Genomic DNA, 13,048 nt, shown 5'->3' with positions numbered 1-13,048 from the left:
ATGTTTATCAGTACATTACAGAAAATAATGAACTTTATCACAATATGCTAATTTTTTGAGAAGGACCTGTAGTTGATGCAAAGTTACATTGATTTTTAATACATTCTTTTAGTTGCTATGAAAATGCTGTAACAGCTGCTTGATTGTGGTATAGAGTGGTACTATGTGCCCAGAAAATACATATACCCCTTAATAAAATAGTCCAGAAAGTCATCATTTCATGTCAGTCTTTAAAAAATTTCCTTAAAAACATATCACCACACCTCTTGTACATACAAGTATTACTTATAGTACTTTTAGTAAAACTAAGAATATTCAATGTTTGTGAGTTTCATAAGCCGCAGCTACAATGTGTTCAAAGTTGTGATTGACCCRTCTTTTCCTCTCAGGGACTCTGTTTGAACCCCGACTCGCGCTGCTGTCCCCTCAGTCCGTTTTCTCTTCTGGGGAGTCCGTTCATTTTTACTGCAGCATCATGCAGCTGAACCGCATCAGCAACGTCCACCTGTACAAGCATGGAATTGCCACGCCCCTCGTCACACAGAGAGCTGACCCGACTCAGCTGGGAGTGGACCTCACCCTGTCTGACGTGGAGACGTTTTACCAGGGCAGCTACAGCTGTCAGTACAGCGTCACGGGTGGGTTCCCCCCTCAGCGGATCCACTCTCCGCCCAGTAATACCATTAATATCACAGTGGGTGAGTCATCACCAGTGTTTCTAGTTTGTATTTGGAATGTTGGTTAGCAGGAGCATTTTCATTACGTCTGTCTCTCCATCTTTTTATGCACAACCTCRAATGGCAGTGGACCTCTTGACCCCCCAGCTCTGGTACAACACGTCCCCAGAGGCCCCTGTCGGCTCTGTCTTCAAAGGGCAGGGCTTTAACATYACGTGCTCGACCCTGCAGCAGTATCCTGGCGGCTCCTTCCAGCTCCGTCTCGTCCGCTCCAACGGCACGGTGCGCCAGTCGCTGCCCGCGCTCTCCCACTCTGTCACCTTCACCTTCTCCGATGCCCAGAGCGCCAACGAGGGATACTATTACTGCATGTATCGGGTGCAGCTGGGCGGACGTACGTTCGTCTCCAGAGAAAGCCAGCCCCTGCCTATAGCCGTCAGAGGTGAGGTTGTATTGACTGTATGTTCAGWGATTAACTTTTGAGTCACACTCAAMCGACTCCCTCCATTTTCAGATTCTGACCCAATCCTGAGTCCCATGGTGATCAGCTGGCTTGTGTCTGGAGTGACATTCGTCGTCGCCATCATCATTATTTTAACTGTGGCCAAGGTGGTCTGCAACAAGGAGAAGAAACCCTCTGAGCTGGAGCGGGAGACACGAACCTGTAAGTTTCTTTGTCCCGTCATGAGCCTTCAAGAGGTTTTTACTTTTTTTTTTGAAGGTGTACTCAGGGTAGTGCATGCTTTCTGTTCCAGGTGTGGACAACACTTATGTCGCCTTATCAGTTAACAAGCTCTGATGGGACCTACAGGCAACAGATACTGAAAGGTGAGATCAAAACATTTTATTTTAGACTGATGTCTTCACCAACAATTTTAAGCTAAAAAAAGTTGACTAATTAGAGCTCTTAGCTGGACTCAGTCACCAAGGAGGAGTCTGATTATAGAGTTAGTCTCCCAGCTTGGCTTTGAACCTTTTTGTGCATTTTTTTTTGTAATGCATTTACATTGTTTTACYTGTGCAGCAGTGTCACATTAGAATATTGTTTCTCTCTCTTTCACAGAATCCCGTGTYGACAGTCAAGAGGGCTCAAACTGTGTCAAGTACATCCAGAGAGGGAGAAATGTAAAACCGAACTAAAGTACTTTGTTCATCATCTTCAACCTGGCTGAGGCGCAGACTTTACTCAGCACTTTGAAGGACACACAGCGTCTGTGACGTTCTCTACTGTTTTTCATTTTGATCTAGGACATTTTTATTGCTGGAAAACAACAAACACGATCGTCATTCGTCGCTGTATTAATAAAAAGATGTAAAGTAAGCTTTAGTGGACCAACAGAAAGTTGAACATTTTTTATTTTATAGTTAAGTTTAAAGATCTGCTCAGACCTGCCACCGTGTCATATATACAGAGACGAAACTGGTACTAAAACTAAAACTGGGGAAACTGTGACCTGAGTTCATCAGATCTGTGTTTACAAGGTTCATGCAGGGTCTTAAGTCTAAAATTTGAAAATCAAAATTTTAGGCCTAAAAAGTCTTAAAATTTTCATTCAAAGTCTTAAATTTAATTTAGTCAGGTCTTCATTTTTTTTACTTTCAATCATTCCCGAGAAGCGTTGGCTGCATAAATAGAGTAAAGCTCTGTCTTCATGAAGGGCGAAGTTTGCTACTGATCTCAGTCTGTGGTTAAACTATAAATCCTGCCATAACTGCAAGGGAAAAAAAGCACAGTTTATTTCCATGTTTTTAACCTCTTTGCCACTACAGCCCCCCCACATTCGGCAGCTTGTTCGCCCATCCAAAAAACAAAGAAGTTCAGTCATGTCCACTGCTTGTGGTTTAAACATGGGAAAGTGTGATTTCAATGAGACTCGACCTGATATCAGTGATTGTTACACTCTGATGGAAGTGTTCCACAGCAGTCGATATGAAGGTCTCATAGATATGACTGTTTTATTAAAATAATTTAGTGTTCTTTTATTAAAAGTAAATAGCTAAACTGATGGCAATAAAAGGTTTGAATGTTAAAATTTCTGGGACCATTTGAATGTTTTTATTAATGCATCGGTTTGGTCTTAAATGTCAGTCATAATGGTCTKAAAAGGTCTTAAATTTAACTTATTGAAACCTGCATGAACCCTGGTTTAGATCTAAACGTTTTGTTTCACATCAACACTGGACTCTACTACATATTTATGCACTTGCCTACAGAACAACGATCCTTAAAGTATGTTTTGTTTATATTTAAAGACTAACACTACTATGCATCTTTCATTAATGCACTTATGTCTGTAAATAGAAGTTGTAGTTCGTTAAAACGTTAAATGTCCAACACATTTTGTGTGCAAGCTGTTAGTTTGACGTTCAAGAGGTTACTGAGGGGTGTTTAATTTTACAACGTCAAACTCCAGAACAGATCTTGGTTTGTTTGTTTTTTTTTTTTAAAACATGGTCCAACTATTTTTGTACCTTTTTTTTATTTAACGTAAAATATTTTTGTTCCTGAATAAATGACTTGAATTTTGAAATGTTTACATATATAAGCTCTTTATTATATTGCGAAACCAAAATACAAAACACATTACAAACAAACCTGGAATATATATGGATTATGCAGTACAAAAAAAAATGTGGCATCTCTGATACTTAACATATTGTGTTGTAATTTTGTAACTTTACTCGACAGCCCTCTCACTTGTGTATATTAACCAATAAACCATAGTTACACAACTAATAAAGCTAATTAAACACAAAGGCACTTGAATTAAAAATCTGGCCAACCTGAGCTCAAACGTAACATGAATAAGTAAAATAAAGCATCAGGACTGAATTACATTATAACACTTTATACTGACTTTAAAATAACACTGCAGAGTTTAAGGAAGGAGAGGATTCAGAAGGATTTGTTCAACTTTGGAAGCTTCCAATAAAATACAATGGTTTTTGGTACAAAACAGTGCAGTGCTTTTATTTGCTTTATTATATAAGAGCATTATGCAACAATCTGACTCCCAAAACAGGTAATCAGAGCAGTGAAGGAACCACACTGCAACTATCTGGAAGGACAGAGCACTGCGATCCTCTTATAAAGATTTAGTGTTTTCACTAATTTTTTCCATTTGACACGGTGCTTTAATGAACCTCAGAGAAAAAAAAATTTAAAAGCTGACATGTAGGAGGGTATAAGCAAGCAAAGTGTGCTAGAAACACACACTTATGTATTTATATCTAGCATAAACCACAATTTAAGCAAGGTTTAAAATAACTACAGTACATCCCCCAATTTTAAATGCAGAATAATATAKAAGACCCCCACCCCCCAATGTCAGTTCCAGAAAAACACATTCACTCCAGTCCTTGGATGGATTCATTTGTCTCCATGTTGGAGAAAACCAAGTAGAGGAAGAACGCCACGGCGAGGAAGAAGAAAAACTGTACCCACAGAGGGATGAGGCGGGTCGACTTCTGTGCCTTCTGAGCTGCTTGACTCGACTTCACAGGCGTCGCTTTCAGAGAGGAGTTGCTGAACGTGGACGGAGTGTCGTACATGTAGGGCCTGGAAAACATCGGAGGAGTCGTGTTTCAGAAAACAGCTGAAACGGGACCTTTTTTTTCCCATTTGAATGTTTGGTGCAACGATAAGTTAGACAGCTATATTGGTAGTGAGTTTACGTGCATTTGACAGAAAAAAATAATAAAACTACAACAAGTGAGGTTAAAATCTCACTGCCAATTTCTGATGCAGAATTATTTAGAACAATTGAATAAAAATAGAATAATTAAACAATTTGCATTAGAGCTCAGAAACACTTACTGCTCAGCAAAATCTTTCCCTCTGTATTCAGGCCTCGACTGTGAGTAGCCTGAGTAGGACGTCCTGTGGAAAAAAACAAATAGTAGGTRCATTTATTTTTTTATTAAATTTAGAATTATCACCAAACTGCAAGAGCAAAACACGTTTGTAAAAAATAAACTCACTCGTGTCCATATTCCCTCTCATTGTTTTCTGGTCTTGATCTCATATAAGCCGCTCTAGTTGGGAACAGACCAAAGTTATTTCAGATTGTTTCGGTTTTGCTAACTTCACGAGGCAACATAAATCCAGATTAGGAATGCAAACAGAGAAGCAGATTCTGTTAAATCTGTAAGTGAACTGACCTGTCTCCAGGGCTTTCGTTTCTGATCTGAAAAGTTGGAAGGAGCGATGAAAAATAACATTTCATTACAAAGTTGATGCAAACAGAGACCCTGTATGTTCTGTGAGTAATGCACCTGCAGCTGATGGACAAGATCATTTTCTAATAGTTTAAACATTAATAAGTATCAGGTCCCAGTAATTCAGACAATAATTTAAATTTTGAACATGCAATGAAAACAAAAGGCTATTAAATGAACAAGAATTTTTTTTCATTTAAATTAAATTTTATTCTTAATATTGTCTCCATCTCTTCAGCAATTTTAAATAAAAGATCCACATTTTAAAAAAGTATTGTCTGATTTAGGYATGGAAAGAGAGGCTTACCGGTGTTCTGTAAACATACGTGACTTCTTCTTCTGTGTTTAAAAAAAACATACATCACATTAAAAACGTACTGCAAATGTTTTTTAATTGATATAAATTTATAACGCACGAGTTTCTGGCACGCAGTAATTGCTACAAAAAATATTTTAACATCTGGAAACTAAATTATTTGATCACYGATTTACTTTCTTTCATGTCACATATAAATAAACAGTGTATAAAATACAGAAACACTTAAATAAATAATTTGGTATTTTATGGAATATAGTTAATGGTTTGCATGTGAACTATTAAAAGTAARCTTCATATTAATTTAGGCAATTTTCCTTTTCTTTATGCATTTTCACAGCAGCTTTAGCTGTTCAGAACTTTATTTATTAGCCTAAAAAACWGAATTATTAAAAAATGTTTAAGTCAACAGAATCATATATTACATACTGCTTTCAGTTTTACTGTTGACTTTCCAATGTGGAACTAATCTGGATCAAACTCACTTAAATAAAACATTGTGATGAACTTAAATCAGTGCTGCACAGTTTGTTTTAAAGTTAAATCTTACTGTATCAGCAATGTGAAATGTTACACACAAACTTGAATTTGTTTACACTTTCTTGGATATATATTTATACACTGTGCAATAAGTTCTGACTTATTTTTTTACCTTTTAAAGCTGAGCTTTCAGTGATAAAGTGAATGAAAGAACTTACCCTCCTCTCTGTAGTATGTTTTATCAGATGATGATGATGATGATGRTGRTGGAGCCTTTTTTCCTTTTGCCATGGCTTCCTTYAGCTTTTTCTCATAAAGATGTCTGGTACTCTCTGGTTAAAACAAAACATATTAAAACATGATTAACAGCATACCCACGACTTTAACTAAAATATGTCATGTTGAACTTCACACGGAGCAGGAGGCCTTAAAGTTAAGTAGCCCGACGGTTGAGCCGTTGTTGTGTCTGAACCACTCACCGACCACAGGTCCGTGYTTTATTCCATATTCATCCAGCATCTTGCTGATTTCCTCCGCGGACGCGTTACTCAACGAAGCCATTTTATTTTWGCGCGGTTTGAACGCGTTTATTTWATGGTTAAGCTTTCGTTTCGGTTGATATAAAAAAATAAAACCTGAATCGACTCCCACTACCGGAGAGAGTTCGTTTCCTCGCGCGGGTGGCAGCGGTTAAAGTCGAACAACTGGAGCGGTTAACGTGGAGCGTTCTAACCCCGCCCTCGTTTGTTGATCTAAAATTTACAACCGAGCGTACGTTTTCAAAATGAGCTCTCGCTTTACGTCACTTCCTTTAATTTTTTTGTCGGAAGTGTTTTCTGTTTTCCTTCATGGTGACGGAGCAGCGCCATCTACAGGAAAGGATGATGAGCGAGTGTTTTCTGTCGTGATCACAAAATATCTCATGATAGATTTGATCCACGCTTTAAAAAAATAGCATTGGATGGATACCCAGTTCAAGATGGCTTCCAAAGTCAAATAAAGAAACATTAATAAAATATGGAAACAAACAATAGCTTCAAACTCAGCCAAACACTGAGCTAAACTTTAGTGGCTGACAGTCATCCACAGGATATGTTCTGACTACAACACATTCTGCAATATTTAGCTTAAAGTGGGTCAAACTGTGTTTGTGTACATCCTGTTTATTCTGTTAGCAAAATATCTCATGAACCACTGGGCAGGTTTTAAGGAAATATCCAAAAAGTAATCACTGAGGGAACATTTTCAACTGAATACCACTCCAGTTCAAGACGACCACCTCATCTAATCAACATGAGCTGTCACAAAAATGACTCTAAGAAATTGGGTTACTATTGAAATTATTTTTTTAAAGTGTTTTTAGTCTAACTTGGTCAAAACAAACTGTTGGCAAGTTTCTTTTACAGCACTGTCTTTCTTAGAAAAATTGTAAAGCAAAAACTGCCAACATCAGTTTAAACAAAAGCAACTCAAGCTGGAATCTGTATTTCTTTATTTTACTTTTTTTTTTTTACAGAACAGTACTTTATTTTATGTTTTTGTTTTCATTGAAAAAAAGATCAAAATACACACAGCCTTAAACAAAGAAAACATCCTTCAGCCAGTCGGGTTGGTCTGTGATCAGCCAGAACATCAGGAGTCCCGTCATTGTCACAACACCCAAATGAAACATCAGCTTCAGCTTCCTGACACCCTGTGAGAACAAACACAAGACCTTCAACTTAAAGAAGAAAAAAAAAACATGGAGAGGAGTTGATTCGGCAGAAGCTAAAAACTGTGTTTACCTTGCGAGTTTTTGTGCAGCTTTGTATGTCTCTAACTTCTGACATCCTCTGTGGCTGCTCGGGGTTTGGGGGATCACACACGGGGGTTGTTTCTGGGGTGTCTTCAAACTCCCTCAGAGGGTCTTCAGGTTCTGCCATGTCTTCAAACTCCCTCAGAGGGTCTTCAGGTTCTGCCATGTCTTCAAACTCCCTCAGAGGGTCTTCAGGTTCTGCCATGTCTTCAGGTTCCCTCAGAGGGTCTTCAGGCTCCCTCAGCAGGTCGTCATGCTTCCTCAGCAGGTCTTCAGGCTCCCTCAGCAGGTCGTCATGCTTCCTCAGCAGGTCTTCAGGCTCCCTCAGCAGGTCGTCATGCTTCCTCAGCAGGTCTTCAGGTTCTCTCAGCTCCTGGGCACAAAGACACGAGACAGTATTCATCATGCCATGTTTGTTTAAACATGGTGGTTTTTCTTACATCAGAGCTCAGGTCCTCCTCAGTGTCTGTGGAGCTGCTGGATGAATCTCTGTCACTGCTGAGAGAAGACAAAACCATCAGCCGATTTTGTCTGGTTTGATTCCTCAAACAAAAAGTTTTAGCTGATGTGATTTTTACCAACCTGTCAGTGTCGTAGTAATTGACTTGAGACAACAAGTCCTCACAGAACTGAACTTTTACCTGTCTTTCTGAAAACATGAACATTTAGGAAAGTGATGAACAATCCCACTGATGTCTTTCTGCTGCTTCAAGYCTGTCTGAAACACTTACCCTCTCTYCCGTCCTCGTTGTCGTAAAACCTCTTGAAAGCCTCAATTCTCTCCTGCATCTGTTCTGCATTTCTTTTCTCTTCCTCTTCGTCATCGACCAGCTGCTCGGTGACCTCAGAGGAATCTGTGTGGAAGAAGAAGCTGTCGTCTATGGATCCCTGATTCGAAGGACTCGTCGTCACTTTTTGCGCCACAGAGTAGCAGTACTTGTCTTCAGCAGGACGCTGATTCTCATCTGACGAGGAGTCCTCTGTCTCGTCCGTGTCCTCTGTGGTTAACAGGTGCTCAGACAGGTGGGTGTTGGTGTTGACTGTGTCAAAACATGACCTGATGAAATCTGCTGGATCTTCTCTGTCCTTTATGGTATCATCAAAGCTGCTCCACCTGGAAAACTCACGAAGCTGAACATCCTCCAGTTTCGTGTTGTTCTCCACGTCTCGGACACTCATGAGCTGATTCTTGGTTCTTCTCAGCAGCTCCTCGTCGTCGTCGGAGCTGTAGGAGTTGTTCTCATCCATCGCGGCCGACTCGTGCTCACGTTCTTCTCCAGCTGCTCCACCCAGGCTTGTGATCTGGTCAGCATTCATCTCCAGGTCCGTGCTGTACAGAAAGCCGTCATCCTTCTCGTATCCGGGCTCCTCGATGCYGCTGATCCACGTCGTTTCTGTCACAGCTCCGGGCTCCTGCTCGGGAAGAAGAGGCGAGGCGTTCAGCTCGGCTCTCGTGAACTCGCCGGAGGAAAAGTCGGATGGATAATCTGCGATAGTTTCGCCTGCCTCTTGGTGCTCATCTCCGGTGAAGTCTGTCATTTTTAGGACCTGTTCCTCACCGTCAACTTCAGTGACGAGATCCTGCAGGTGCTGCAAAGATAAGCACGGAAACTCCAAACCATCTTCCACCATGGGACTGATCTTGTAAGGGTTTTCGGTCTCTTGGGTGGGGACGATTTCTTCTTGTTCAGCTGTCATGTCTTCATGGTCAGAATCAGACAAATCTTCTCCTTTGCTCCCTTCAGCCTCTTCCATCATTACCGTTTCATCTCCACATTCAGGGATTCCTCTGATACAGGACGCCTTCTCGTCACTCTCATCTTCACCTTGCACCTTGTTACTATCTTTAGGACTATCTGAGGGCACTGGTTGTCCCTCAGCAAATATCCCGTCCTCGATTTGGGCGTCGCAGGGGTCGTCACCACAGCAGACTGACATCAGTGAAACCCCTGCTGCTCTTTCATTCTCCACGTCTTCTCCAAAGGAGGACCTTTCCTCCTCAGAGCTTTTGTAACTCTCCTCCGACTCTTCTCTCTCAAACTCCTCCTCGTCGTCTTCATCCCCCGTCGACTCTTCGTCTTCAGCCGAGAGCAGAGCGTCTGTGGTCGCCTTGCCCAGCAGAGCTTCACCCTCATCTGTTACTTCCTGAAGCAGAGCCTCGTCTGTCTTTGTTGTTGAATCCTTTGCTTTGTCTTCCTCACCCTTCTCCTCAAAACCCAGACTCTCGAAATCCAAATCTCCATCGGTAAAAGATGGAACAGAAGACTCTGTAAGAACAAAGTCACCTGGGAGTTATTTGTTATTTGATAAAGCAACAAAGCTGAAACAAATCACAATACGGCTTTCTTACCTGCGAAAGCATCTGTGAGGAGATCAGCAAAACCGTCCATTTTTACAGTTAGACAAGGCGAAATTTAAATTAGGATATTGTTTTCAAGTTAATCTATTCTCTCAAAATAAAAAGAGAGAGAGCTTGAAGTAACTCTCATCTGCTGCAGGTGGTTTCCTGTCGAATAGATTGAGTAGAAATTTACACAACGGAGTTAAAATATTTGCTTCAAAGACAAAAATGAAGTATTAAATATGAACTTACCATAAAAGACGACAATCCAAGGCAAACCTTTGTGTTGGTTTCTTCGTCAAAATAAAATCCTCAAGCAGATATTTTGTGTTTTCAGTTGCTGCACGTATAGGCACCTTCATGAGCTGAAGCAATGATGTCAGCTTTGATGTGGGTTTGGTTTCAGAAGCACAATATGAACTCCGGCACGTCTCCCTCACTCTCAAACAGTGTTTGTGTGAAGAGAAGTTCAATTTTAAAAGAACCAAAAAATGTCAGAAAAATATAGTTATGGTAATTTTAATTTATTAAAATCAAGTTAAATTAAATWAAAGAGCTGCTGATTGTCATCTGGCCCGATCTACAGCTCGTGGCGGAAGAGGTAGCGACGGCTGGGCTTCAGGTCGACTTCGACAGGAAAATGGTCGCTCACCTCGAGAGCCTGAAGTGAAATCAAATAAATCAGATTATTGTTCCATATCTGTTTAGTAACCTCTTTGTGACGGTTTACCTCTGCCTCTGTCAGGTGGAAAGTCTCTTTAAAGTTAAAGGGTTTGGCTGAACCTGGCACCACGTTGGACAGAATCTCCTGTCCGTACATGATGATCCTGTTGAGGAGATGACCAGGTCCTTTCAGAAATCAAACATCTACTGAATATTGAACAACAAAAACACAGATGTGTCGTTCGGTTCGACCTGTCATAGGCGCAGTGGGTCTTCTCCCTCACTGTGGTGTCCTGCTCGTCTCCAATAAGCCAAGAAAACTTGGGGTCGCTCCTCAAACGTACGCTCTTCCAACCTTTGACGGTGACATAGCCGCAGCCGGCGTTTAGGTCTCCTAAGATCATCACGTTCTTTTGTGGTCGAAAAGAAGTGAACAAACAGACAGAAACACATGTGGAAGAGAAAAAAAAACAAGGAGGTTTGGAATATACAGTACTGGGCACAAAAAGTAAGAAAATTTGTGTTTGATTCTGGATGTAGCCTGATACACCACGCTCTCTGGGGACAAGTTGTCCTGTTGGAGGACAGAGTTTGGTTTAAGACTGTGGAGATATGGTCAGTACCACTGGTTGGTACCAGACACTCAAAACAAGAGTCAACAACAGAATAAGCTGTTTGGCARAGAAGCTCTGGCAAATCTTTTACGTACCTACTGAGCTCTGCTATTTATCCCACAAATGCATGTTCCTTCCAARTGTGGCACCATTTAAAAATAAACRTAACAGGTTTTCCAACGGTCTAAGACTTCTGCTAAGTTTATATAAACAGGGAAGTGAAGTGAAGCAGCATTTGATGTGCTTTAACCTACATCAGTCCTCCACTTCTTGGAAATCCTTTTGACGACAGTAAACAGTTCATCCATCTCTTCCATGGCAGATTTGGGAGAAGTGTGCTGCCCGATAAGAACAAAATCCTTCAGCCCTGAAAACGAACACACGTTTAAGGACACTCAGCTTTCCTTAATCTGCCTTTTCATTTGATTCATGTTTTAACTTTGGTTTCAAACGTGCTTTATGGTAAATGGCCTGAACTYATATAGTGCTTTATTAAGTCCAAGGRCTCCAAAGCACTTTACATTTTATGGTTTTATTTAGCATAAGTCATAGTTTCAGAAAAGGCTTCAACAGTTCTGCTCCTTGGAGCAAACGTGCACGTTCAAGATGTTTCTCTTCTTCAACACACCTGCTTTCAACAAATTTTATTGAAATATCTTCTGGAGAACATGGTTACAAGCTGTTGAGGTTAATTTCCTTCTTTTGAATTTTGGAGCTGAAACACGCAGGAGAGTTTGAAGACAAAAGATGAATTAGAGGCAAAACCCCRTAATTTTCTTTAACCAGTCCTCACTAAGTTATTTAGTTTTAATTTCATTTTTTTTTCTGTTTTTCTGAAGATTTTCTGAAAATTAGGTTCTCTGGAAGAATCCAGAGGACCTAACTCAACCTTCTTTTTTAGATTTTTCTGCCTGGAATCATTAAGATCCATCAGGACATGTCAGTCCTGTCATGTTTGGTTACTTTTATGATGAACACAAAGTTTAACTCTGCCACAGGAACATCTCAGCTCTTTTCTCTCACAACCTGAAGACAGTTGAGTATTTCTGGGACGTATTACGTGTGGTTGCGGAGTGAAAKCGGACGACAAAAGGCTCCCTGGAGAAAACATCTGTTTCATTTATCTCGTCTCCCTTCAGTTTCGGATACTGATAAAGCTCCTTGACCTTCAGCTTGTTGCTCCTGCAGAAGATCAGAGAGGAGAGGCCTTGAGAAGATGTATTCTCCTTTAAAAGTAAAGTTATGACTGATGTCATTGTATATACCTGTATATATAGACGTATTGCTCTTTGTAGCTCTTCCTACCCAACCTTTCACTTTGTAGAWATGAATAGGAGTTGGATTTGTCRAATCTGCAGAAACAAACAGTGTTAAAGTTTAACCAAACCAGATCTTCTAACTAATTAAAGTTTGTACCTGTTCAGATCTTTGACCAAAGCTTGAATGACCTCTCCTTTAGAGTCTCTGACCTCCTGAATGAGACACAAGTCACACCGAGAGAGAATCTTGGGAACAAGCAAAAAGGAATGAGTAAATCCATCAAGTGTTCAGTTGTGTCTGTGTGTGGCTACAAACTCGCACAACAAAGTACCTTCAGTAAAATACCCATCACTCTCTTGTTGTTTGCCTTTGATTCCCCAAAACTCTGTACATTAAAAGCACAGATTTTCAGGGAAGATGTGAGACTCAGCAAACACAACCCCACAACCAACAGCAGCCGCGCCGTCCTCATCTTGGAGACGTGCGTTTCCCTGTAAGTAAAACAGGCCGTTTGAACAAAAAAAATCCTAAATGTCAAAGTTATTTTCAGAAACCTTCTGCGCACCTGCTTCCCTTCAGAGAGACGACTGACCTCAGGCCAGAGGAGCTCCATCTCTTCACTGAGCCGGGGTGTGTTTAGAGAACGTCCAGGTAAATTGTGAAAAGACTGTGTGTGTGTGTGTG

General features: G+C 40.6%; 4 protein-coding genes across 8 annotated transcripts in view; 1 reads left to right on the top strand and 3 right to left on the bottom strand.

The window, feature by feature from the left end:
• Nucleotides 1–3,309, top strand: part of si:ch211-150o23.3 (uncharacterized) — a 5,607-nt gene extending 2,298 nt beyond the window's left edge. For both annotated transcript variants that reach the window (XM_014020294.1, XM_014020301.1), the window contains 5 exons: nt 390–698; nt 805–1,119; nt 1,192–1,341; nt 1,433–1,505; nt 1,741–3,309. In XM_014020294.1, the coding sequence (XP_013875748.1) occupies nt 390–698; nt 805–1,119; nt 1,192–1,341; nt 1,433–1,476 (818 nt within the window). In that variant the 3' untranslated portion in view covers nt 1,477–1,505; nt 1,741–3,309. The remainder of the gene's footprint in view (nt 1–389; nt 699–804; nt 1,120–1,191; nt 1,342–1,432; nt 1,506–1,740) is intronic.
• emd (emerin) lies at nt 3,211–6,436 on the bottom strand. The gene is made up of 7 exons (XM_014020314.1): nt 6,171–6,436; nt 5,910–6,023; nt 5,203–5,234; nt 4,839–4,864; nt 4,659–4,712; nt 4,495–4,557; nt 3,211–4,236 (listed from the first exon to the last, which is right to left on the bottom strand). The coding sequence occupies exons 1-7, from the start codon at nt 6,250–6,252 to the stop codon at nt 4,026–4,028; spliced, it is 582 nt and encodes a 193-aa protein (XP_013875768.1). The 5' UTR covers nt 6,253–6,436; the 3' UTR covers nt 3,211–4,025.
• Nucleotides 6,437–7,208: 772 nt separating this feature from the next.
• On the bottom strand, nt 7,209–10,256 carry LOC106525873 (uncharacterized). Of its 4 annotated transcripts, none has more exons than XM_014020249.1 (6): nt 9,837–10,256; nt 8,218–9,753; nt 7,927–8,135; nt 7,614–7,859; nt 7,476–7,574; nt 7,209–7,384 (listed from the first exon to the last, which is right to left on the bottom strand). In XM_014020249.1, exons 1-6 carry the CDS (start codon nt 9,874–9,876, stop codon nt 7,268–7,270), a joined length of 2,247 nt encoding a protein of 748 aa, XP_013875703.1. In that variant the 5' UTR covers nt 9,877–10,256; the 3' UTR covers nt 7,209–7,267. The 4 variants fall into 4 exon arrangements, with proteins under 4 accessions (XP_013875703.1, XP_013875711.1, XP_013875720.1 ...); XM_014020257.1 differs by having other exon boundaries at nt 7,476–7,652; nt 7,692–7,859; XM_014020266.1 differs by having other exon boundaries at nt 7,476–7,859; nt 7,927–7,984; nt 8,069–8,135.
• A 74-nt stretch (nt 10,257–10,330) lies between these two features.
• On the bottom strand, nt 10,331–12,989 carry dnase1l1l (deoxyribonuclease I-like 1-like). Its single transcript, XM_014020285.1, has 9 exons — nt 12,930–12,989; nt 12,696–12,855; nt 12,521–12,609; nt 12,370–12,456; nt 12,165–12,286; nt 11,359–11,471; nt 10,743–10,900; nt 10,558–10,654; nt 10,331–10,488 (listed from the first exon to the last, which is right to left on the bottom strand). The coding sequence occupies exons 2-9, from the start codon at nt 12,834–12,836 to the stop codon at nt 10,408–10,410; spliced, it is 888 nt and encodes a 295-aa protein (XP_013875739.1). The 5' UTR covers nt 12,837–12,855; nt 12,930–12,989; the 3' UTR covers nt 10,331–10,407.
• Nucleotides 12,990–13,048: the final 59 nt, after the last annotated feature.

Source organism: Austrofundulus limnaeus, unplaced genomic scaffold, assembly GCF_001266775.1.
Source record: "Austrofundulus limnaeus strain Quisiro unplaced genomic scaffold, Austrofundulus_limnaeus-1.0 Scaffold3, whole genome shotgun sequence".
Taxonomy (NCBI): Eukaryota; Metazoa; Chordata; class Actinopteri; order Cyprinodontiformes; family Rivulidae; genus Austrofundulus; species Austrofundulus limnaeus.
This window is presented reverse-complemented; position numbering and strand designations above follow the sequence as displayed.